This window comes from Melanerpes formicivorus, unplaced genomic scaffold (assembly GCF_026170545.1).
Source record: "Melanerpes formicivorus ecotype bairdi unplaced genomic scaffold, bMelFor1.0.p_v2 SCAF_13, whole genome shotgun sequence".
NCBI lineage: Eukaryota > Metazoa > Chordata > Aves > Piciformes > Picidae > Melanerpes > Melanerpes formicivorus.
In genome coordinates, this window is record NW_027142365.1 from 4,692,838 (window position 1) to 4,719,368 (window position 26,531).

Genomic DNA, 26,531 nt, shown 5'->3' on the forward strand with positions numbered 1-26,531 from the left:
AAAAGCTTGGATTAAATACAAGAAAGCAGCATCAGGACATTGGTTCTGGTGATCGTTGTCCTCAAATTGTTTGATTCTTCTTTCAGTGAGCTTTTAGTCTAAGTTGTAAGTCTGGATCCTTCCAACTAAAATGACTGAAAAAAAAATGAGATGGGGTTCCTGAAAACCTTTCGGATGTTGAGATAGGAGCAAGAAACTGAAGTTTTTCTGATGTGGTTCTAGTTGCAGGCAAGCGGAGGTAGCGCTCAGGTAGTTGTTGAGGTAATGTACACATGGAACATAGGGTGGTTTATAAGTTTTGGCCTGGTTGGGTTGCTGTGATAGATGGATACTTTACAGATGTTGGACAGCAGTTGTTTTTCATGAAGGTCATTGTGAGATAAGTGTGCTGAGAGAAAATGCATTGAGACAAGCGGCTCATAAACAAGGCAGCTTCCATTTTGGTAGCTGGAGAAACTGCTGTGGATGTTAATTGTAAGGAACTGTATCAATTTCAGTAAGCACTCCTAAAAATCCTCCCATCACTTTCAAGAGACTTTTATTTAGGTCTAGAATCTCATTTGTTAGCTACTTCATTTAACAAGTACTTACTAGGCATTACTGGCCAGCATCTATCAACTTAAGGCAATCAGTGTCTCGATGGAAATCAATCAGTGGTTCATAATCTGTACTCATGGCTCTAGGGTGTTCAGAGGGTGTCAGACTCATCTGTTTGTCACCTGCTGTCTGCAGAGGGGTGGCCTCAGATCTCCACAAGCACCTCTACAAAAGGCTATTGGAAAGAACAAAACCCATGCTATGCTAGGTGCACCCTTACTCAGAGCAACTGTTGGCTGAACAGATAAAAAGACAGCGAAAGAATGAAGGCAGAGTTCTGTATTGAATTCTTAATTCATTTAATTTCCTCTCTGTCCTGAGCTTCTCCCTGTTGATACCTTTCTATAAAACTAGTCCTTTTCCTTCCTTAAAACCCACCCCCCACACACCTTTTAAAGTGAGTGGCAGCAGTGTTTCAGCTCCAAATGGAAGTGTTCTCTCCCATTTCTGTTATTCCGGGAAGCATCCAGTACCAATGACTAAAGTAACATAACTGTACTGCAAATTGGGATGTTCAAGTGGGGAATGAGCAATCAGAAGACTCTGTTACTGCCTGCATTGCTTGCAGAAAAATTGTCAATTCATGTAATTGGTACAATTTTTCAGTACTGTACTGTAGAAGAGCCTGGTTCAGGTTCTTCACTGAAATTTTAATCCCTCGACTGGGAATGTGATCTGTGTGAGAGCTCTTGGTCAACACCTTTCCAAGTGGTAAAAGTGAGAGTGGAGACATGTCCTGGAAGATAAAATTCACAGTGCTGTCTTCCTTGAGGATTGATTTCTCCACTTTAGTGTCTTTCATGGCACACAGAAATAACAGTTTGTGTACAGGTCTATCAGTGTGACATGGCTGGAAATGGCATTGACTAGGATAACAACAGCAACCAAAGCCCAGCTGTTAAGAAGAGGGGCATTTGGAAACACATCTTATCCTATCCAATGTCCTTTTTTTTCTCTGTTGTTTTTAAGCTAGTGGTGGTGTTTTGCCATTGCAATTTCCAGACTCATATGAAAACAACAACAAAAAAAAAAAGGAAGATCTCTATGGCTATTGCATGAGCCATTAATTTCCATACATGTCCTTGCAATGAGCCCAGAGAAACATTCAACTTCATGTCCTGTATTTCAGTTGCCAATAATTGACAGAATAATGATGTTTGCAGGAGAGTGCCCCTTCAATGGAGGTTTTACTTTTTTCTTCTTCTTTTTTTTTTCTGTGTGTTGTGTTCCTCTTTTCTTTTTGTTTCTAGCCACCAGCTAAATACCTCCTGCCAGAACTGACAGCATCAGACTATGGAAAGAAGTGTGTGGTCATTGATTTAGATGAAACTTTAGTGCACAGTTCATTTAAGGTAAGTACATTCAAAAGCATTCTCTTGCAACTTGAATCTCTCAGTGAATGTTGTAGGGACTGTTAAGCCTTTTAAGACATGAACTAGTCTTGCAGGCTCTCCCAGGATGCCTGGGAGTTCTCCTTGTAGCTCCTGTGATTATTCATCCTAATTTAGCTGCGAGGGGAGTAACACAGACATAGCTATTTTTTTTCTGGTTCTGAGAAAGTCACACTGGTTGCAGCAAGGTCTGGAATAGTTACTGCCTTTAAATGGTGACTGTTCCAAGGAGGACCTGTGTTTTAGCAGGTACAAAACTTGTTGCTCTAAACATCCGATTCAGGTTTCGATGTTTAAACGGCGCCATGGTTAGTCTAGGGGAATGGAGACTCAGCACAGCTTTGTGCTAGTTCAGATCTACCTTAAACCAGTAGATCTTGGGAACCAGTGATTGCTCTTCCCTGTTGCCAAGAAGATTGGTTTCCATGTCAGGCTGCTGTCCTGATGGCAGTGTTTTTAAGTATAGCTTTCATAACAGGAAAGCAAATAGCATTTAGCTGTTGCTGATGAGTCAGTCATCTTCTAGAAGCAACTTTTAGAGCTCTTCAGATTACAGCATGTGGTGGAAGTGGGGGTATTTTTCTATTGTTTTAAGTAGGGCTAAAGTTAGAATAGAAGAATTCAGCCATACAAATAACTGGAATTGGCTCAGAGGACTGGTGGCGTTTCTGATTAACAAATGTCAGACATAATAAAGCATCTGCTAGTTGAATACTTTGGTTGGAGTAATTTTAAGGAAAGCAATAGTGTGCTTACTTTAGTGCAGCCAGCCAGAGTTACCACCAGCTTTATGGTCTCCTAGTTTTGGGCACACTCCATTTTTCACTGCTAGCAAAAGCTCAGCATTTGAATCCTGTGATATTCAGTTGCCAGCATTTAAATATGCAAACCATAATTCGTGCTGTGGTTAGAATTTGGCAATAACCCCTCTTTGTTGACTTAAAGGAGACCTTATATGGAGATACTAGAACAAATATTCATAGATTCATAGAATGGGTTGGGTTGGAAGGGAGCTTAAAGATCGTCTAGTTCCAACCTCCCTGCCATGGGCAGGGACATCTTCCACTAGACCAGATTGTTCTAGGCCTCACCAGCCTGGCCTTGAACACCTCCAGGAATGGGGCATCCATGGCCTCACTGAGCAACTTGTTCCAGTGTCTCACCACCCTTACTGTAAAGAATTTCTTTCTAGCCTGGTGTAGTGAAAGGTGACCCTGCCAGTGCCGGGGGATTGGAACTAAATGATCCTTCCAAGCTAAACCATTCTATGAATCTTTAAAGTGCTTGAATTTCCACAGCATTGGAGTCACAGAATTACAGTGGCATTACCTTAGTGTGACACCTTGTGATGGGAGGGTGTAGGAGAAAACCAAGAGTTGGAGGAAATTCATAGTATCATAGTGTCATAGTATCAGTCAAGGTTGAAAGGGACCACAAGGATCAGCTAGTTCCAACCCCTCTGCCATGGGCAGGGACACCCCACACTAGATCAGGCTGGCCAGAGCCTCAGCCAGCCTGGGCTTAAACACCTCCAGGGACGGGGCCTCAACTACCTCCCTGGACAACCCATTCCAGTGCTTCACCACTCTCATGGTGAAGAACTTCTTCCTCACCTCTAGCCTGAATCTGCCCACCTCCAGCTTCATTCCACTCCCCCTAGTCCTATCACTACCTGAGATCCTGATCCGTCCCTCCCCAGCCTTCCTGTAGGCCCCCTTCAGATAATTGTTTAGTTGTTGGCACTGTGTGTGCTCTTTGGACTTTGTTTCATAAAGGGAAAAACTTGAGCTGAAGTAAAGCCACTTGTCATCAAAATAGCACTGGATTTCAGGAGAGCAGAAGGTTTAACACCTGTATGAACACTCCCCTGCATGCATAATCAAGTTACTCTTGAAGTTCCTTTTAATTTTGGTTGGTGGTTTTTGGGGTATGGGTTTGGTTTGGTTTTCACTAAAACATGGCCACTCTACCCAGGTAGGTCCCCACTTAGGAACTGTAGAAGCATACCTAAACTTGTCACTTCTGTACTAAAGGCTTTGTCTGAACCATGATATTTTAGAATTCATCATTCTGCTATGAAATAAGCTTCGTATTTCAAATGCAGGTCATTTATTTTTTAACTCAACCAAAGAGGCAAGATATTTAGAATACTCTTTTATGAAAGCTGCAACATCTGAAGGAGGATAATTCATGTCTCTTTATGCTCCTGCATATTTGTGAAACTTTAAGGAGGTACTAGTCTTTCATGTTAAGTGCATATTAAAGGAGTAAAGTTTGGGGTGCTTTGGCAAGAGTAAAAAAGGAATAGATAGACATTATAGTTATCATTCCCATCATGAAACACTAATAGAAGCAGAAATCGTGAGTTATGAAATCAAGGAGATGTAAACATGGGTTTGTGTAAAATGAGTTAAACCACATGCAAGTGTGGAATGCACTCATCTTCCAAGCTGGCTGTGAAATGCTTTCAGAACATTCAGAATTCTGAAGCTTTTTATTAAATAGGAACAGTTCTGAGAGAAGCAAAGGTTTTCAATGGAAATACATTGTCTTCTTTCCCACTCTCTCTGCAGTTCCCACTCAAGGCATGTACGTGCTTCACGTGTGCAACCCCAGAAACCTTTAGCCAGCAAGCTCTTGCAGACTTTTCTCCTCTTTCCATCATGATGAAGCACAGAATCCCAGTCCATGTTCTCTTCCTTGTTGCTTATGCCAACAAGAAAGCTACGTAGAACCTAAAGCCTAAGTGCAGGACGTTAAGATTAGTTTGGTTAGTGGTACAAAGTCTAAGGTTGAGTTTTGTTTGTTGGCAAAAATGAAGTTGCTTTAACAGACTGTGGTGTTCTCTGGCTTCTGGCTGGTGGCATTGGTGTAGAAAGTTTAGAAGCAGTTGCATGTTTTTCAGTGGGCTTCACAACCTCAGCAGCTTGCAGCAACCTTTGTTCTGCTGCTGCAGAACATTTCTCTCACTTCACAGAATCACAGAATGTTAGGGGCTGGAAGGGACCTCAAGAGATCATCTAGTCCAACTCCCCTGCCAGAGCAGGATCACCTACACCAGATCACGCAGGACTCATCCAGGCAGGTCTTGAGGGAGTCATGCACATATAAATTCTTCAAGTGCATGCAGGTCTTTTCAAAGTATGCACAGAGCTGGCACTCATTTGAAAACTGGTGGATGAGTCTTACTGACAGTTTATTTGTGTGCCTTTTAAGGTGGAGCTTCAGAAAACATTTGTGCACCTGTTCTGTGGCTATTAGAGATGCTGCAGAGTTATCTCCTCTGAGGGGCTTCATGCAGGTAACAGATGAGACCCTCCCCTCTCTCTTTTTGTGAGGCAGAAAAGGGGATGTATCTTGGAAATGGATTGGTGTCAGCTAAAACAAAATCTAGCTTGTGTCTGCAAGTATTTGAGGGATTTGTTAGTGCAACAGCCATCAACAGGATGGACTTCTCCAGCATTTGCTGCTCTGGAGTTTGGTTGCTGATACTGGTTGGTCAGGTTGAGTAGAATCAGCATAGCTTCTCATTTGTCCTCTGCCACAGCACTTGCAGACATCATATCAAACCATTTTACTTAACTACTTCACTCCTGAGAGAAGATGTTGCCCTCTAGATAATTCTTGTAGTCATTTTGCTCTCCCTGCAGGAAGATTGCTTGACAGTGAAATTAGCTCTTGTTTTTCCAGGGAAGGGGATCAAAGTGATGCTATCAGGTTCATACTTCAGGATCCTTTTTTCCTACCATTTTTCACAGAACACCTGTTTAGGTTCACCCATTTATGATCTGCTTCTTGGTCACTTTACCTTGGCAGCTTCTTTGCTTTCTTGGCATCCCTTTCCCCCCCCCCCTCCCCTCAATGGACTTGAAGGCACCTCCTTGGTGGTACTTGAGATCAGTCTACTGATTGGTTCAGAAAACCAGGTGGGAAAGTCTATACAGGACTAATAGAGCTGAGTGAAGACATCTTCCAGCCTTTGCTTAGTAATGGCAGCTGTGTGGCTCAGCCATTTCCAAGGGACAGATTGTGGAATGAGTTACAGCCTTTAGCCAGGCACATTTACATGAGGGTTTTTTTATCCCAGATGTAATGCAGGAGCCATAGCACAGCATTCTGCCAAGTTTGATGTCCACTTGAACTAGTAAACATAGTTAGCAGTGTGCTCTGCAGCTACTCCTGCTGTCTGGAGACATTTAGACTGTGTTCTCATTAGACTCTCTACAAGGACAATTCTGTGCTTTCCAAAGCAATACTACCTGATCAACAGTTTTTCACACTAAGTCTTAAGAAATGAGGTGTGTTCAGCAGGCTAGAAAAAGGAATTCAGGGACCTGGACAGAGTGTGCCTGCATTTCTCTTTTCATTAAAACTTAGTTTTACATGATTATTTGATTAGAGTAGCATATTCTTCAAGTCCCACATCTAACTACATCACATTTAACTATATGACTTAATCACAGAGTCATAGAATGGTTTGGGTTGGAAGGAACCTTAAAGATCATCTAGTTCCAACTCCCCTGCCATGGGCAAGGACACTTTCCACTAGCCCAGGGTGCTCAAGGCCTTGTCCAACCTGGCTTTGAACACCTCCAGGGAGGGGGCATCTACAACCTCCCCAGGCAACCTGCTCCAGTGTGTCACCACCCTCACTGTAAAGAATTCCTTCCTAATATCCAATCTAAAACTGCCCTCTTCCATCTTAAATTTCATTGCAACTTGTTGCTGCTCCCAGTTCAAATGCAACCATTAGATACTACGTTTACAAATGCCTGACTGATGGCCCAGAGTTGACTACGTGAAGCACAGAGCTGCATTTCTTTGTTATCATCCACACAGACTTGATGAAAGAGTTAACCAAGCAGAGGGTTATCTTGGTAGACATTGCCAGTGGTAATGGGGGTTGTTTGAGTAGTAAAGTATTACATTGTATGAAACTTAAACATAAGAGAAGGGGGAAGTGCAGCATCTGCTGAATGCAGCTGTGTAAGGTTTCTGACCTGGGTCTGTAAAGGGTGCACACACAGAGTGGATTTCTATAGCCAGTAATGCTATTAACTTGTTCCTGAGGCGTTTAAGTGCTCTTCTTTGTCACGCCTCTGAAATTTTTTCCTCTAATGATCTTATTTTTAATGTTGATTTATTTCCTTGTCATTCCTTCTAGCCAATTAGCAATGCTGATTTCATCGTTCCTGTTGAGATTGATGGCACCATACATCAGGTAAGTGCTGTTGTTCTAGTAGTGGGGCTGTCCTCAGTGTCTCAGAGCGCTGTCTGTCTCCATCTGCTGCTTCACGTTCCACAGTTTGTCCTTTTGCAAAAGACAAAAGGTGTGTGCTCTGGAATGTGTCATCCAGACAGGCATTCCTGTTGGGTCAAACGTGTGGCTTCTGATTTTAACTTGTTCACTTCTCCAGAATGTCTCTCTCAGGGCTCCAGTACTTGACTCTTGGTCAGTGTTAAAACATTTTCAAACAGATCTTAAGGATGGGGTTTCAAACATGGGCACTGATGACTCCAGTTCTCATTCCTCCACGGACAAGCAGGACATAAGTTGGTTTTAATGTCTGTTGGTAGTTCATGGGGACAAAGCTTTATAAAAATATCAAGGAAGAGCAGACATTTCTTCAGTTTCTGTGGCAGTGTCTGTTTAAGTTCTGTCCCCTTCCTGTAAGTAATTTAAGTTCCTCTGATAGGACTTAGTATCATAGTATCAGTCAGGGTTGAAAGGGACCACAAGGATCATCTAGTTCCAACCCCCCTGCCATGGGCAGGGACACCCCACACTAGATCAGCCTGGACAGAGCCTCATCCAGCCTGCTCTTAAACAGCTCCAAGGCCTCAACCACCTCCCTGGACAACCCATTCCAGGGCTTCACCACTCTCACGGGGAAGAACCTCCTCCTCACATCCAGCCTGAATCTCCCCACCTCCAGCTTCATTCCATTCCCCCTAGTCCTATCACTACCTGAGATCTTGAGAAGTCCTTCCCCAGCCTTCCTGTAGCCCCCTTCAGATACTGGAAGGCCACAATTAGGTCACCTCGGAGCCTTCTCTTCTCCAGACTGAACAGCCCCAACTCCTTCAGTCTGTCCTCACAGGAGAGGTGCTCCAGCCCTCTGCTCATCCTCGTGGCCCTTCTCTGGACACGTTCCGGCACCTCCAGATCCCTCTTACACAGTCTTTAAAAATTTGGGACAAAATTGCAAGGAGACTCATTTTTATGGCTTTTTCTTAAAGAACTTCACTTAAGGCACTGTGAAATGGTTTTCAGTACAGGAAAAATAACCATAATTTGAATATCATGATTCTATCTGTCCCCTTCACGTATCCTAGCTTTGTGTCCCTAATCAGCAGTCATTTCTGAAACTGTTAAAGAAAATAAATGACAGGGCCCTGAATTTTCCTCTTCAGACAGACACAGAAGTTCTTGCTGAAATGGGTTTTACTGCTTAATATGAAGCTGAGCCTTTCTTGCCAGTTGTTTGAAAGGACTTCTGGGGGGGGGTTGTAGGTTACAGCTAATGCAGTTACTGAGTTGCAAATCATCCCCCAATGTGATTTAATGGAGATGTTAAATACTTTAATATTGTTATTTTTTTTTTAATGCTGTCATTGATATGGATTCTTTTAGCATGGAGAAATAGGTTCATATTTGCACCTTGGGACATTTGATAGACCATAAAGTAATGCATAGTTTTGTTTGATTTCATGTTATGAACGCCATCTGTGTAATTGTCCCTGTTAAAATAATTACTGAAGATTGTTTCAGTGGACTGAAACATCTTTTACAGCAATAGCTGCTTTGACAGTTTTTACATGGTGCCTGTGTGATGTAGAAAAATTCAGTCTCTAGGGTGCTTGAAACTGAAATTTTCAGCAGAGCTGAATGCTTTAAAAACCTAAGTGATGTTTAGGGAGGTTTGTGTTGTGATATTGTCAGTCCTCATTTGATGTGGGCTTGGGTTGTGTGTTTGGTGCTACAACGCAGACGTTTTCTCTCCCCAAACATTCTGGAATGCTTTTGAAAGGTAACAAAATAGGCTGCCTAACCATTTTGAATGGCTTAGGATTGTAATCACTTAGCTTGTCAAGATTATATGTTTACATTTTGAAATACCCCCACCCCCCCCCCACCCCCCCCCCCCCGAAAAAAGGCTACTTCAGCTTTACAGTCAAGCACTTCAAACGCTGTTGCTTTTCCATTCCCTACTGGAAACTTGCTGAGTATTCACCAAATGTTGGGGGTGGGGGGGAGGAAATGAAGCAAAAAACACCTGGTCAAAGGGAGTGGATTTGTGCATACCCTAAATGTGAATGGGAGGAAGGATGCTCTTGACAGAGAAGGTCAAGTGAAGTTAGTCTCAGACTGTGCTTTGAAGGAGACTTCCTGTGTAATTTCCAAGGAAATTGCTTAGTCCCTTTGTATTTCTAGTTCTTGAGCTCTGAAATAGTTAAATCTCTCACTTGCATTTGGGTAATAGAAACTAAGTTAATTCTGAAGAACCTGAAATCTTAGAATTGTTTTGGTTGGAAAAGACCTCTAAGATCATTAAGTGCAGCCATTAAATACAGGTAATACATACAATATGCAGAACAGGCAAAGCCTTGGATGCTTGCAATACCTCTGCAGGCAAAGTCATCCAGCAGGTTTTTGGTGGGTTTGATTAATATTTTTTTTATAACTGTGATAACCTAAAAGGGCAAAAGCAGACATTCTGGCTTAGTCTGATATGCATTAACACAGGCTGTAAAACTCTGACTGCTGGTTCCCACTTCAGACCTGTAATCTTGTATTCACTCAGAGCATCGGCAAGCCAATGTCAACAGGTTTTGTTATCAGTCTGAATCTGTAGAACACTTGTCCACTTTTCTTAAGCAGGTTTACATACTCAAAGATTAATCATTTGCCTTAGGGAAATACTTAAAATCTGTTCCAAACAGCAGGGGATGTGTGAAATGTTGTGGAACCATACTGTCCATAGAGTGTATCTCTACCTGCTTTACCAGGAAACCTGGTATCTTGTCAAGCCTGATAGCTTATCAGGCAAAACACAGCACTGTTGTACTTGAGCTCTGCCTCAGACAGAAGGCCATGGAGAGCACCATTTCAGAAGTGCCTATTCAGGAATAAACTAGAAATTACATAAAATTCTTTGGATCTCCTAGACCAGAAATACAAGTTGTGGCAAATTCATTTGCTGTACACTTGAAAGTCTTGGAGCTGACTTATCCAGAAGTTTTGTTCATGGTAACCATTGCCATTTGCAGGGAGTTTATTTTCCCTTAAGTGATTATAATCCAAAGGTCAGAGAGATTCTTGTTCTTCTGTAGGGAGGACAATTCAAATCATCATTTTAAAGGGTGCTTGGGTAAACCAGCTTCCCTAGATTTAAAAATAGCTTTTCTGAACACTCCCTCTACCTCTCCCATCTTGCTTTCAGTAGCTTCATTTACCTTGCCTTTAGAAAGGATCTGTCATGTTATTTTACAAGGAAATAACTCCTGTGTGCAGGTACCTCTCTTGCCTTCTGTTCTGGGGCTTTAGATGCCTGCAGAGACTGTGCCCATCTGCAGGGCAGCTACAGTTACAGGAGATGAATCCCACGCTTTGTGTTGGAAATGATGGCATAGATACAAAAGGGCAGTTCTGATGCAAGCTGACAGCCTTCTAGCCAGTGCTCTCATTTCTCTCTGGTTCTCTGAATAAAGAGAAATGGGAGCTGGTGCCCTGCTCTACCAAATTAAAAGTGAGAAACTGTGGCAAGTCCAGTGAAATGTGTCTTGCAACTGAGAGTGCACTTTAGGGGAAGTTTATTGAGGGTGAAAGTAGTGGCTGAAGAAAAGAAGTTCAACCTGTTTGGTACCCTTGCCATAACTTCTGCAAGAACATGTCCTCTCTCTGGAAGCACACAGAGCATGCAGAGCAGTTACAGCCCCCAGATTAGAGACTGTGCATTAAGAATAACTTTAATCCCCAAGGAGTGAGGGTTTTTAGGGTATTGTGGTTCTTTGTCTTTTATCCAAATTGTCTTGCAATGTCTTTGTGCCTTGCACAAAGAATAAAGAGTGCTGCCAGGAAGAGTTTGATTTGATGCTCCTTGGAATTTCATTCTTGAATGTAATTTGTTTACTGAGTGAGTAAAACTGGGTTTTTTTAATGTGCTTGGGTTTTTTTACATCAATAAATAATTGCTTGGCATGTATACTTTGAATGCATAGGCAAAATGTACTTTATTGGTGGGGGGAAAACCCGGTTTGAGTAACAACCTTCCTTTCTACAAAGGACAGAATTCATTGAATCTCCTGCAGGAGGCTGTGGCCTGGTTCAAGTAATCCAGGATAGGCTGTATCCATTCTAGTTGGCCTATTCTTGGTTACTTGCACTGGGAGGCAGCCACAACTCTGTGAATCAGCAAGACCAGGCTCCAGGACTGTCTTCTGCTCACTGTTAAGAAGCAGCACCCAGCCCACAGAGCAGGAGCTTGGAGCTGTCATGGGCAGATTTCTGTGTCGCTGCTTGAAGATTCTGTTATGGCAAAGCTGGTTTTGAAAGGCAATTCTGTGTGTCCTGCTTAATTGGTTAGAATTGAGCTGGGTTTCTCCTTTGGTTTACAGCCACAGAGTCTTTTACGTTAAAGAGTGCTTTGAGGTACAGAAAATGTGTGTGGAAATACCGTGTGCTTGAGAACAATTAAATGTAATTACTTGTGTTGTGCCATTAGCAGCTGTAAGCACAGAATCCTGTGAAAACATGTCTGGTGCCTTCATATTTCAAGAGCAGAGTTCATTCTAAATTTAAAAGAAAAAAAGAGAAGACTATATTCCTCCAAATTCTTGCTGTGATAAGGCAGAAATCAGTGAGTGTACAATGCAGAAAAAATGAGTTGAGTTTTTTTTCTTTCCTTCTGTGCCCTGAACACAGTATAAAAATCACAGAAAAATGCCAGGAGCCAGTTAGTCTAGAGACTTAAACTGAAGCCATCAGGCAGCAGAGGAAAAAGCCAAGCCACAAATAACCATGCAGCATTGAGATTCAAGTCCAGCCACTAACAAAGTAAAGAGGAAAAAATTCCAAATGAGGAGGAAGAGGAGAAAAGAGCTGCACTGTCAGCTGAAGAAAGCTGTTTATGTGAAGGAAACCAAAGAGATTTTGTAGCCCAGGATACCAGTACAGTTGCAGTTGCTTCCAGGATCTAAATAGGCCTTCTCAAAAACAAACCTTTAAGGAGAGCAAGCATCCAGAGTGTTAAGATGTGTTGTTCTGCAAACAAAAAACCAAAACCCCAGCAATCCAGGGTTGTTAAAAATAGCAAACAAACTACAAACCAAACAAGACCCACAAACAAAACAGGTGGAGGACTTGGGACTTTTGAGAGAGAGAGAGAATAAAGGGAGAAACTTGGTGAGACCTCATTCTTAGAGATCCATTTGTTACTAATAAGGTTTTTAACATGAGAAGTCAATCTGAGGGCCAGAGCCCAACAGGGCCATACTTAAGTATAAACTCTAAGCTGAAGGAGAAGCGGTTAAGGGTGCTCTATGGTGCATCAGGAGATGTCATCTGCAGAAGGGAGCCAATGTAGCCTCATTTGCTGGGTAATTGCAGCTAATACTGACTAGTTGCAGTATTAGGAGATTTTAAAATCACCAGAAGAGTGAACATTGCAAAAAGTTGCTTTCAGAAGCCTGCTTCTCTCCACAAGCCTGTGGTTAAGGAGCTCTCAGTCTGTAGCCACTGAGTTGATTTACTGTATGCTCTCTTTATGGAGGAGGTGGGTTATGCTGCAAGCAGCAAAGTTCATATCCTTGGCATGGAGTTTGTAATTACATTCCAAGTGGAAATACTTCACTGACACAAGCATAGATAGGGATGGAGAGTGAAGAGGAGACTTGTTTTGCTGTGGCTGAAAACACTGGGATTTAAAAGGGAAATGGGTACTAAATTCCAGCACTTACTGTGCAAGAAGTGCTTAAGACTTTAAAGTGTCCCTTTCATATCCTCAAAAATGAGTGTGGGGATATAATACAAGGCTAAAGCATTGAACATTTCTGAAGAACTGTAGAGTTAAGGAGTAGCTTGCATCCTGCTGCATTCCTTCTCACAACTTAGTTAGGTAGTCTGCTTCTGGATACCCCAGCACAGAGAGACTGCAAGTGTCTTTCCACTTGTGCCTTTAAAAAGATGAAGATGCAATTTGGGAAGGAAATGATACAGAGCAACTCCGTGTAGTATCACAGTATCACAGTATATACAACTAAGGTTGGAAGAGACCTCGAGGGTCATCGAGTCCAACCTATCAACACAGACCTCATGACTAGAAGAGTAAGAAGTAGAAGAGTAAGAGTTAAATAAGCAGAAGAGTAAGAGTTAAGTGAAAAATGGTGGTGTTATAGGAAGGGAAATTACTTTGTTTATGCCTATTAAAATACAGGAGTGTGGAGGAACATCTGTTAACTGCCTTTAAGTTGTCACATGTATTTAATCAGTTAAGTGCTTCTGTGGTCATTTAGAAAACAAATCTGGGATATAAATTGTTATCTATGCGAAAGTTTGAATGCATTGTTTAAATTGGAGGGGCCAAAACTGGTTTAGTTAAACTCTTGGAAATAACTTCAGGCAGATGATGTCTTCATGCTGTGAGCTAAAATGGAAGAGTAATTAATGCTTCTCCTTTTGGTCTTTAAGGTACAGCTCCATCATATATGCTTTTAATAGAACTTTGGGTTCAGATTTAGATTTTCAGTTTCAAGTCCCTATTATGCAACTGTTTGGGATTTTTTTTCTTCTTTTGCTGAAGGCTTTAATTGTTCCACTTCAGTTCAAGCTGGCATTTCCATATTTTTCCCCTTCAGGCATTTTCTCTGGATCCCTTATGGTTTTTACCTCTTTATTAACAGGAATCTTATAAAATACATACAATTAAGCCAGATCTACTCCTCAAAGAAAGCAAGCCTTGAGAGTGCATCAATCTTGCAGTCCTTCCTGCATCCAATTCTGTGCCAGAATTCTCCCCTTGAAATTTCCTGTATTAAGGACTATTTGCCAAAGGAAGAAGATAAAATGCCTCCAGTGTTTTCTCTCAAACCTTTAATCTTCAGTGCAAACCAGATAGAAAAATATTTTGCAAGCAGATTCCCCTCTTCACCTTGCCAGTGTATTGTGAACTGTTTGTAAGCTTTCTGAGCAGCAGTTATCTTATCTGGGTATTTTCTGTGAAGGCAAATCATCTTCCTTGCCCTGAAGAGGCAATCAGGTTGTTGACAAGAGGGCAGCCGAGCTTGCCTGTATGGTTGTCAGGGCAGAAAGGCAGCACAGCCTTGCTGAAAGCTGTGCAAGGGGAGAGAGACCCTGAGCATTTACCCTCTCCAGGGCAAGGTCACTGTAGGAGACTTTGTAGGCTTTGCCACCGAGTTTTGAAAGCAGCATTGGCTAGGCATTCTGCACGGTGCTGTGATGTTTGGGTGGAAGCTCTCTGCAGAGCCGGGTGACTGATAAATGTCAGCAGTGAGACACTGTTGGTACCTTGCACCTGGAAGTTAAAAAATTAAATAATTAGCCACAGGAAGAAGGCAGCTCTCTAGTGGGTATTCCCTGTCATCATCCAGGCTTTATAACATTCATGCCTTCTGTGAAGCTCTTCAGGACTGAGAACACCAGCACCAAAATTGGTTTGATTGAGAGCTCTGAATCCTCACTTGTTGAGAAGCCCTGCAGTCTCTCTTTGCCTCTAATGAGATTGTTCCAGAAGCATCACTCCAGATGATGCACAGGATTTGTGATTGCATAATCGGCATGGATCTTGGCAGCTTGTGCGTTCAAATTTCCCATTATTGGATGCCTACTTTTATCTTGTGTACTTTTTTCCCCCTTCCAGCCTTGCATTTGAACTGCTTCCATGTAAACTTTTGTTTCTTCAAGTGTGAGGATTACAGGAGTGGTTGGGGGGGTTGTTTCTTTTCCCTTTCTTTTGACCTTAAACACCATTCAATCAAAATAGTCGTTGTCATTTCAGGTTTATGTATTGAAGCGACCACATGTGGATGAGTTTCTTCAGAGGATGGGAGAGCTCTTTGAATGTGTACTCTTCACAGCCAGTCTAGCCAAGGTTTGTTGCTCTCTTCATCTCATTAGCCCTCACAGTGCTGCTCAGTGGACTTTTAGTTGGGTTTTCTATGCATAATTATTTCCACAATTGGTACTATCTTAATTTTTCCCCTTCTTTTCTGCTTCTTTGTCTGACAGTGTGTACTTTGTCTGCTAGTGTGTGGGTAAGTGTTTCCATGGTAACACCATCACATATGGGCTTGTCTCATAATGTAGCCTCCATGCATTGCTCATAATGCCAATATGAAAGGCTTACAAGTTACCATGGTTATAGTGAGAAATTAGAACAAATAGCGTGCGAGTGAAGCGGTGTATTAAAGCTGGGCATGAAATAAAATGCAATCTACTTAACTCTATCTACACAATCCACCAATGATTCAGAAATTTACTGCCTCTGAAAACTGGGAGCTCGTTCTGTCAAGTTGCAATTGCAATCTGCAGTTGGAAAATCAGACGCTTTGTAAAGCCTGAAACCTCAACAGGAATATTTTGTGCCCTCTGGTCTCCAGTAGCAGTAGTGCCTCATAGGGTAGTTTTGTGGTAGACATTGCAGTAGTAGACATCTTAATTTCCCAGCTTCTTTCGATGTATTGTATTTGTGGTGTCTTGTTTGTAAAACTATATTGATTATTTCTAAACAGTACTCTAGTCATAGTCAGCTTTTACTCCAGCCTAGTGCAGAGATGGTGGAAAGGGACAGGACATACAGCGCCTTCCTACCGGAGGGTTTTGCTCCTATGCTTTGTTTACCATGCTCTGTTCAGTCACCTGTGAGAATCCTAAATGGTGGCACAATTTCATACCACAGTTATGTGCCTGGCAATTTTCATAGTCAAAAGATGATTGATTTCAACATCAATTTGGTTTCTTCTTTTAAAGCATAGGAAAGTCGTAACTCCTGTCCTGCAAAAATAAGTTGTAACTATCCTTTTCAAGCACACAGTTATGTCCTGTTCTGATTTATTTGGATTCTATATCAATTGTGGCTTGTGTAAAGCACCATCTTATATGTAAAATGAGAATTTCCCAGTATTGCCCATGGTATTTTTCCTAATAACAGCTTTGTTCTGATCTTTTATGGCCCAATTATGCAATTGGGTATTCATAAAATTCATACTGACCCAGTCACTTCAAGGGCCCCATCCAGCTCAGATGTGTTCCTTGCAGTTTGTCTCCAGAAGCACCTGGAAGTGCACCAGCTGTTGAAACAGCTTCATATAGAATTTTGTAGCATTGTTTGGCTTTGTGGTAATGTTAGGTGAGATCTCCAGACCCATCAACTTCTAGGCAGCTCCTAGGGTGACTAGAATTTGGCCCAAAGAACAAAACCTAATTGATCAATCACAGGAAGCATTAGAGTGCAAGTTAGCCTTAGACAGAAAGATAACTGCCCTGCTTTTGTGTTATCTCCCTATTGATCTCTTCAGGTTTGCAGGCATGTGAGTTAATTAAGAAGGAACAGGGAAGAAAATGAAGAAATGGTCTCTTATCTGAAATTATTTTGTTCCCCTCCTTTGTACAGTTCTGTGAATTAGCCTTATCTGCACCTTGCTCACTTCATGTTTCTGACTTGTGTTTTTAAGTATGCAGACCCAGTAGCCGACTTACTGGATCGCTGGGGTGTGTTCAGGGCAAGGCTCTTTAGAGAATCCTGTGTTTTCCACCGAGGAAATTATGTGAAGGATCTGAGTCGGCTGGGACGTGAGCTGAGTAAAGTTATTATAGTAGATAATTCTCCTGCATCTTACATCTTCCATCCTGAAAATGCAGTAAGTATTTGGAGTGCTCAAGCGTGACTTTGTTTTTCTGGTCCTTGCCCAGACTTTTTGATTCAGAAAAGAGCCTATCAGAACTCTGACTTAGATGAGTTTCTGTGTCTTTCTTAGATTGCAGGCAGGTTCTGGTGTTCACTGCCAAATGGTGAAGGAGTAGAGCAAACAAACTGATTTTGACAGCGTGTCACAGTCGTGACTCTTCAGCTGCCTTCGCTTTTAACTTCTGGCATCAAGTCCTTCGGTTTTGACAAATGCCAAGTGGTGTAGTACCTGGCAGAACTAACCTAGCTCTGAAAAGTGAAGCTGCCCTCCAGCATAGCTTTTGTGCTTTGGAGTGGTGATTGCAGAGAGAACAGTTTACTTTTGGTACTCCATCTCTTACCACTGTGTGAGTGAAAACATTTTATTAGACAAGATAATGAATGCTTTACTGGTTACCGAGTTCTGTATTCTTGGCTAAGGGGAAGGGAAAGAAAAAATCAGGACCATGTTGTGTTGTTCTGCTTCTCCATCAAGTATTTTTGTGATAAATCACTTCAGAGTTAGAGATGTTAGTCAACAAGTTCATCAGGTTTTCAGAATAACGATGAAAGGCAGGCAACAGAACTTCAAGGGAAAGTAATTAGGAGCAATGCACATTTTCACTCTGTGTTTCTTATCAGCTCCTAAAGCTATGATGGAAGGTCTGGCACTTGCTCCATCCATTCAGTGCAGATGCTCACATCTGTTTTGTAGCTGCCAGGATTGCAAGCTGGAACTCCCCTTAGATCTGCTGACTTTTAAGCAGCCAGGCTGTGCAGTGTTTTCTTTGATGTTTTTAGGCAGCCTTTTTTTGTGAAGGGTTGAAATTAGTCTAGGAAATTTTTATCAGGACCACTGTTTTGCATGGCCCTGCCTCTCCAGAATGGCTTTTTATTGTTTTAGTAGAAGCTATTTATCTTGCAGCAGTCAGCTTTTAAACTCAGATCTGTGATGCCCCAAGTGATTGAGTGAAAACGTTTTTTCTGGTTGGTGCCACACATGGTTTAAAGTTGCTATTTATAATAACCAGGAGCTGTAGCTCTAATTTATGTTGGTGGTTAAAATGAAAAACCTGATCCAGATCATCATTTGGTGTCTTGGAATTCAGTGCCAAGAAAATAATGAGCTGTAGAAATTTGGGAGATGAAATTAAGGGCCTTGTCAGAGTGGTTTAATCATGTATAGAAAAGTGCTGCTAGCTAACTGATATTGGAGTCTCTGCAGAAACCAGAGCTTGTAACGAGATCCAAGATAGTCTTTGAAAGACCTCAGTGTGCTTCCAGTGTGAAGATACACAGAACTCCTTCCCCAAATCCAGCCCACATATTTAAGATGTGCTGTATGCTTTATTTACTGAACGTGCTCAAGGTCTTATAATTTAATCAGAGAAGGGTTCTGTACTCACTGTTGAAATATTTCCTCCATAACCTCGTGCCAGGAGGGGTTGTTGCTGCATGCCTGTGTTTAGTGACTCACACCGATAGTACTTAGAGGGGAACAAAAGACTTGCTGTAAATAAAGTGTCAGTACAGCTTCAAAAGCTCTATCTTCCTCCCAGTCTGTTCTGAATATCAAGAGGCAGAGCAAATTGAGATGTCCAGTGTTGGGTCATACAGGTTACCTGGACATGTAGGAGAAGGCCAGCCGCATATCAGCTGTTTTACGGTTGGTTTTGGAAGGTCATCTGCTTTACAGCTGTGGTTAATGTAGCACACCAGAAAACGGGGACTGCAAGTGACTGGCAGTTTGCCTTACTGTGATAGCAAGAATATTAGAGGACATCCAGCACCATAGAATCATTTTGGATGGAGAAGACCTTTTAAGATCATTGAGTCCAATGTTAACCCAGCACTGCCAAGTCCACCACTAAACGACATCCTTCAGCACCACATCTACGTGGCTTTTAAATACCTCCAGGGATAGTGACTCCACCACTTCCCTGGGCAGCCTGTTTCAGAGCTTGACAACCCTTTCAGGGAAGAAGTTTTTCTTTATATCCAGTCTAAACTTCCCCTGTTAGAGTCTACATAGGCAAAACTCACCTGTTCCTTAACATCACAAAGCCATCTCAGTATTCTGTTGGTTGCTTTCTTTCAGGTGCCTGTGCAGTCCTGGTTTGATGACATGACAGACACAGAGCTGCTAGATCTTATTCCTTTCTTTGAAGGACTAAGCAAAGAGGAAGAAGTTTACAGTATGCTTCATAAACTCTGCAACAGGTAGCCCTTAAGTTTGACTGACTCCTGCTACTAGATTGCAGTTGCTAGAGGCCGTCTCCATCTTTTTTCAGCTCTTTCAAATAATTGTAAGCTTTGGGGAGGTCACCCCTGTCAGAAGTGCTACTCTTGATCTTCCTGTTACATTGGACACAAAGGACAATCACGAGTGATGCTATTAAGCCTTCAGAAGCCTGACTCTTAAGGTCATGTGTTTGGACTACTTTTTTTTAAAGGAGAAAAAAAAAACCCACAAAAAAAAAAAAGGAAAAAAAAAAATAAAAGAAGAAGAAGAAGAATTAAAAACATAAAAAGAAGCTATTTTAAATGGGACTCTTTTAATGAATTTCATAAATGGACATCTTTTACTGGATCAGCTTTTCTTAAAACATGCCAAAAAAAAAAAACAAACCCACAACCCCACAAAACAAACCACAAAACACAGCAACAACAACAACAAAAAAAAGAAGAAGCTTGTATTTCAGCAGTCGAATTTCTCTCCCTTTCTTCCCCCCTCCCACTATGCAGACAATTTTAAACACCCCTCCCCCTGCTTAGAGCAGTTGACCTGACTCTGAATTCACCTATTATTTTTTTTTTTTCTTACAGAATGAAGTGCCTTTTTGAATGTTATTTTAAGATAAGAAAGAAAAAGAACAAAAAAAAAACAAATAATGATCATTTTTGTATGAGACGTATTTCCAGACATCTTTTAGTCTTGTATTGTCTAAAGGCTTTAAAAGAAAAAAGAAAAAAAAGGAGAGGAGAAAAACACACACAAAAAAAAAAAAAAAAGGAAAAAAAAAAATAATTTTATAGAGCACTGTAATATATAACAAAAGGAAAACAACAACAACAAGAAGTTGATAACAAAGATGCTGGGTTCCTGTCTCCGCACCGAACGTGACGTCGCGTTGCCCCCTCGGTCACGCTCAGAGGGTTCTCGGCGCGGGTGGGAGGGGGGTGGCTCGCATTCGTCGCGTGGTTGTTTCACCCATAGGACTTCTGGGCACAGCCTTGAACATATCTGCAGTTGTCTGACTTACTAGGGAACGATGGAATGGAGCAAATAAGGTGGCTAGTAGACCTAAAGCACCTTTGATTCGAGACAGATGAAGTTCTGTTGTCTCTGCTTAACGCACAACTGCCATGCCTCTCGGTTTTGTTTTTGGTTGGTGTTTTTTTTTGGATAACCATTATCCTGGGAGAATGGGGAGGAGATCTATTTATTAGCTGAAGATTCCTTTCTTAAAACAACCCATCTGGGTAAGCTGGATCTTGTACTGAGCTGTTTGGAGTACCTTTTTTCTTTTAATTGCTGCTACTGTATACTCACCAAATGGAGTTGACCATCGGCTGTTATACTGTTTTTGCCACTGTGCCTGTGCTATGAAACATTTTCTGTAAGCTGCAAACTTGGGCAATAAATAAAATGCAGGCCTCATAACCCACCCCCATGTAGTAATCTCATGGTATCTGATATACCAGAGAGCTCAGTTAAAGGTGACCTGCAAAAGATGATTCTTTTTTTTTTTCAATTGGGATGAAGCCCTCTCCTTTCTTTGGGATAGAAAAAAGCCAGAAGTGTTTTTCCCACATCCCTGATTTGTATTTCTCTCCCAAGGTGTAAGATACAGATTGGGAGCTTTATCAAGTCTTGCTGGAAGGGCAGAAGCTACTAGCCTAGACTAAAATTGCTTTTCTGCCTTTGGAGCTGATGAGTTAAAGTCTCATCTCTGAATCCAAGAGCCTGCTTAACATTTTCTGTACTGTCTTAGGTACCCTTCCAAAAAAATATAACTCCTAAATATTTTAAGCCTTTGAAAAAGGGAGGCTTAAAATCAATTCCTTTTTTCCCCCTTTCCAGTGTCACCTTTAAGTTATCCACACCTGAAATCTACAAACAAAACCAACAACAACAACAAAAAAACCCCACCCCTACAGCTCTGTTTGGCTGTCATCAGAGAAAACTAAATGGAGTATTTGGTGCTTCTAATTAGCCTAGTGCTAAATTCTGCGTGGCAGATCCCCTTTGCCTTTTCTATCTCTCTCGAAGAGCCTTGACAACTTGGCAAAAAAATCGTTGCGACGGACTCGGGTCGTTGTCCTTGGCCAAAACATTGGTGAAGCAGCTTAACAAATTCATTCATAGAGGGGCAGGCCAGCCGACACAGGCAGTGAGGAGGTTGTGGTCGGTGCAGTATAAAACTGCAAGATGACTTTTTGTCCCCTTGCAGTGCAGCTGTGCTCCAGCTGCTCGCCATGGCGAGGGGCGTTGAGGCAGCCCCATTGACGCTCGTTCGAGTCCCTACGGCATCACCGTTTTGTTTTCTTACCGGTTGGCATTACCTTTAGTACTGTATCATTCTGTGCCACAACAAAACTGTCAAGCTAAGGAAAAAAAAAACCCACCTGTGTTGCTTAAACAGTGGAAGAGGGAAAAAAAAAAAGGAAAAGGATGTGTGGATTCTGGTTAGTCCATTAACCTTTCACTACCTTCAGATAAAGATTGTTTCGTTTTCTATTTGACTTCAGAGTAATGAAACTGTAAGCTGCCAAAAAAAAACCAGAAGAGTTGTTTTCTAAGCAGTATTTTCAGCTGTATTTGGAGCTTCTAGGCTTCAGATGCAGTTTGCAGGGAAGTATTCAGGTTGTAGTTAGTTGTGCAGGTATGATAGGAGTGGCTGAAAAAAACTCAAAGACTTTCTCGCTAGCGTTAGACCAAACAATCTTCCGAGGAGAGCGTTAACAACCCCACCGAGACGTTGGCCGTGTAACGGTTGTGACCTGTTGTACCTGAGAGGAACCGTGTCGTTAGTCTGCATTGATGAAAGCAGTGATTTCATGAACCAGTTGCCTTAAGTCTGTGAATGAATGTTGATTATATTAAAGTGTCTTGTATTGTTTTAAAATCCACATCTAATGGACAACTGAACTTCTGCACCAGCTCCTGCCAGAACGGTTCTGATGGGTGTTCCGTGCAGCCACGCTTGTTCCCTGTCGTTTCTTTTGGGCTCTTGAAATCCACATTTTTCCAGGAAAAAAACACCTTTATTTTAACTTTCTGACCTCTGCTAGTCTCTTAAGAGTATTTTGTATCACTTCTGATGAACGTGATGCAAGGGTTTTGTTTTGTTTTGTTTTGTTTCCCCATTCCCATTGAAATAAAACTCCTGAGTGCTGTGCAGTTAGTTAGGGTTGAATCTCCCTGGCTGTTCAGACTTGGCCGAGGGGGATCCATCTTGGTGGTTTATTTGGGACGCTATCATCGCACTTGACATTTCAAGCCTTGAGTTTGTGTTGAGCATTCAAATGCTACACTCAGAAAGAGTTCCTAGGAGTTGAACAAAGCAATATAGTTGTGTCCATGAAGTTAGGTGGTGAGTGGGATGCTTGTGACATTTGCAATACGGGTATTCTGATTGTATTTTAAATACAAGGTTTTAAACAATTCAAACAAGAGAAGTAAAAAAGAAACACTTCTTTTCCTAAATCTTTTTATTTGAAGTGCAGCTGATGCACACAGGTCACCAGGGCTGTTACAAAGCCTGAGTTTCCACTTGGCTTCTGGAGGTTGCAGAAGCATTAAAAAGCATCGGGGGTTTTTTTTTGTGCGTGTGGCTCGTTCTTTCTCCACTAAAGAAACGCTGCCTGGCCTGAAGTTCCGTTGTCCTTTGTATGTTGGGTTAAAAAAAACAACCACACAAAGGTATTTTGCCTGTATAGGTATATTTTTCAATTAAGCTGTAAGGCAGGATGCCTTAGATCCTTGAAATTCAACTGAAGTGTTAACAAATTGCCGTTTGTAAACCAGGGCTGTGCGCAGGATTACTCGGTAACCACCAGGAAGCGTGGGCAAGCTTGGGGTGGAAGATGGTAGCCAATGTACAATATTGCTGTGTTCATTTAGGTAGCTTTGGAAGAATAATTTGTCTGTTTTGTTTTGCCCTTTTGATCTTCTTTTGTTTGTTTGTTTGTTTTAGTTCTCCTTTGGTTGGTTGGTTTTTCCATTCTTTCTTAATTCAAACAGCAAAGTTATACATGGGAAGAAACTCAGCGCCTTGAAGAGGTTTGGTTATCGGTGTACGCAAATCACTTTTATCGCAGCATGAGTTTTGATCGGACTGGTTGGGGACAATAAAGTATCTAAACGGACAGTGGTGTGTTGCAGCTGTTGAAATTTCAGTGTACAAAAAAAAACAACAAACCAAACCAAACCCCACCCAACAACAATCTGTAGCTATCTTCATTTCCAACCACCTAATCCTATGTTGTTGCAGGTTCTTTTTAAAGCCAATCAAAACCCACAGTACCGCACAGCCCTAGCGGTAAACCGCAAACGAGTTTGTGCCTCTGATTTCCAAGGTGCTGTGATATTGGGAGGGGTTTTTTTTTGCCTTTGTGGAGGGCAGGTGAGACTTGGTGTGGGGCAGTTGCTTTAAGAAGAAAAGAAACTATAATCTCTGGGCTAACTATGCAAAACCAGCTGTCAGTTTTCTGTTTCACATTATATTGTAAAAAAAGAAATCCAGCTGACTCTTTTCTTCTTCTTTTTGTTTTTTCCCTTCTTTTGGTTTCTTTTTCTTTCTGGTTAAAGGTTTGTTGGGAACTCCTCAGCAGAGGAGTTAAGCAATGGCAATGTTTCTCTCTTTTCTTTCTCTTCTTCTCTTCTTGTTTTTTCTTTCGTCTCTAATAATGGAGCTGTTTACACTTTTAATGCAATGAACAATCCAGCGATACTTGAGAAACACTACCGATACCATATGAGTGTTTTCAGGAGAGAGAAGTGTTGTCAATCAGGTATTGAATGGTTTCTTTACTGTCACAAATAAAAAACTTTTAACAATATAGTTACTTGTGCATGTAATACTTCTCTGGGAAAAAAAAAAACAACAAAAGGATGTCTGCACTTCTCCTTCAGTTACAGTCGCTGCCCTGGTTTGACAGGGACATTATTCCTGCTAATGCACATCCGTGTCAGACAGCAAAATCTCCCATCTCTGTTCCACTCTGCTTCCCCTCTCCTCTTTTTAAGTCACATATAGGAGTCCTTATTGAGTGCCCTGGCACCTGCTTGTGCAAACAGAGCTGATGAACTACTGATGAACTCTGCTAAATAAATTGGTGGTGACTCGGGCAGATGTTCCAGCTATTTAGATCTCTGGGATGAGATCATACAATAATTTGTTCAAGTCTCAGAGCTGTGTGACTTCTTTTGAAGGGCTTACTTCAGCTACTTGAATAGCTGTTCTTAACATCACTGCCATATCCAAGTGAATATCTGAATAAAACACTTTATTTGGTTGCAGAGTCTATTTTGGGACTCTTTATCTGACACAGTAAGACTTAGAGCCTTCCTTTCTAGGAAAAGGCTCCTATAAATTAATGCTTTATGAGCAGAAAACCTCAGGCCTGTTGGAATAAGCAGCTGGCTGGAGATAGCGCATTAGTTGCAATTGAAAATACCTTTTAGCTATTCCTGTGATCAGTTAGAATGACCTAGGCTGTCTTTATTTTGTACTGGTGGGTTGGGTTGGTTTTTTGGTTTGAGTTGGATTTGGTTGTTGTGTTTGGGGGTTGGGGTTTTGGGGTTTTTTTCCTCAGTTTTACCACTCTCCTTAGCTGCTGCTTAGGATAAAGATGCCTCTCAGCCAGAGCAAGAGTTTCAAAATTCACAAACAATTCACATTTACAGTGGTGAGGAAGATAACTTTTGTTCTATCCTGACTGATTGTCTGCAGCACCTGACTTCCAACTAGTCAATCTACATGGATGCCTTCCAATTGTTATATGTAGGGTTCTTTTTTCCTTTTTATTGTGCCCTGACCCAGAAGGAAAGCCAACCACCCTGAAATTCCCTGCAAGATGGGAGAGGGCTCTTCCAGGGCATCTTGCAGTCTCCAGCAGTTCTCCTGGCCAGCGACCTTCTCCATCCAGATTTCCTACCAATGCAGCTATGCTGGCTGGAGACCAGGCAAAGTTCTCCTGAACTCCTTTGTTGGTTCTGCAGGAGCAGAGGAAAATAAATGATCTTTGGGTAATAGATTGGTCTGGACAGGTTGGCAAACTCTTAACTTGAAAAGCTTCCAGCCATCTTTTGTTTAAAGCCTTCTGGAGTGCTGTGCTGAGGAGCAGGTTGTCCTGTAATTGCCCAGTGCCACGTTAATCTGAAGCACAGGACATACACCCACCCCTGGGACCTAGCAGAGATCAATTTGACTTGGTAAAAGAGTTCTGCCTCTGCAATTACACACCTTCCCACACAGCAATTTAGAGAGGTTAGGTTTGGGCATCACTTAAATCAGCAGCAAACTGGATTTTTGAGACGGTGGCTGTGTCAGCTCGGCTCCCCTGGACCTTTGCTGGACCCTGGGCCACGATCGTACCTCCCACCGCTCTTCTCTGTGCAACTGGCACTGTTTAATTGTGCAGCTGCCTTTTACTTTGGTAATGTAGGCACATCTGCTTGGGATGTAACCTGCAGCAAACTGCTGGGCAAGGGAGCGAAATGCAGCTGGCCCCTGTCAGCCTTAGCTATCACCTCAGGCTGGATGCCAGCTTAGGACAAGGCATTTGCCGCTTGAAGGCGAACAGGAGGAGTTACCACTGTTAAGCCAGAAACATGTCACCCCCTCTGAGAACCACTCTTCCTCTTGGTGATGAGGTCTGATTCATGCACATGCAGTGTTCACCATCTCTGTATGTCTGAGGGTTGCTGGGGGAGTTGCTGGTCTGTCAATGGTTTGTTTTCTCTGTCCCATGTTGATGAGCTTTTCGTGATTTCTTTACACTGTAACTTTGTGATTCATTTTTTTTCCCCATGCTTTGATTCAGTTTGACAATAAACCATCTGTGTTATTTTTTTTCATCCTCTTCATGTCTGATCATGCCTATAGTTGAGGTCTGACCCCAGAAATCCTTCTCTCCTTCCATGTGCCTTTCTCCTTGGGGGGGGATTATTGGTGGGGAAAGCAAAGACATAATAGAACCAAGCCAGAGAGTTCTTCTGGTTCCAATCATGGCCCAACTCTTTGGGTTTGGCTTTGCTTTCATAGATTAAAGCCTCAACTGCTGAGCATCAAGGGCTTCTTCCTCTAGCAGCATGCTTGGCAGGTAGGTTCAGTTCCCATTCTTGTTTGTTAACCTGCTGAGATTTGAATTAAACAGCCCTGCTGTTTCTGAAGCCTGCACATAAGATGGAGATGAGAACAGAGCAAGATCCTGGCTTCTGGGAGGGAGTAGGGTGGGGGGAGAGAAAACAGGCAATGCAAAGTAATGGGGTTTACTCTACAGCCCTTTCCTAGCTCCTCTGTGTCACATCTGTCATACTGCATTCAAGGACACCCCATGCAGCAGATGGCTGATTCCTCACCTGGCTGCCCATGGTTTGCACAGAAGGCACCTGAAGGCAGGCCAGGAGACA

General features: G+C 42.1%; 1 protein-coding gene across 4 annotated transcripts in view; it reads left to right on the top strand.

The window, feature by feature from the left end:
- Positions 1–25,976, top strand: part of CTDSPL (CTD small phosphatase like) — a 91,288-nt gene extending 65,312 nt beyond the window's left edge. For all 4 annotated transcript variants that reach the window (XM_068145912.1, XM_068145913.1, XM_068145914.1 and 1 more), the window contains 5 exons: positions 1,848–1,949; positions 7,153–7,209; positions 15,005–15,097; positions 16,680–16,865; positions 18,990–25,976. In XM_068145912.1, coding sequence (XP_068002013.1) covers positions 1,848–1,949; positions 7,153–7,209; positions 15,005–15,097; positions 16,680–16,865; positions 18,990–19,115 — 564 coding nt within the window. In that variant the 3' untranslated portion in view covers positions 19,116–25,976. The remainder of the gene's footprint in view (positions 1–1,847; positions 1,950–7,152; positions 7,210–15,004; positions 15,098–16,679; positions 16,866–18,989) is intronic.
- The last annotated feature ends 555 nt before the right edge of the window (positions 25,977–26,531 follow it).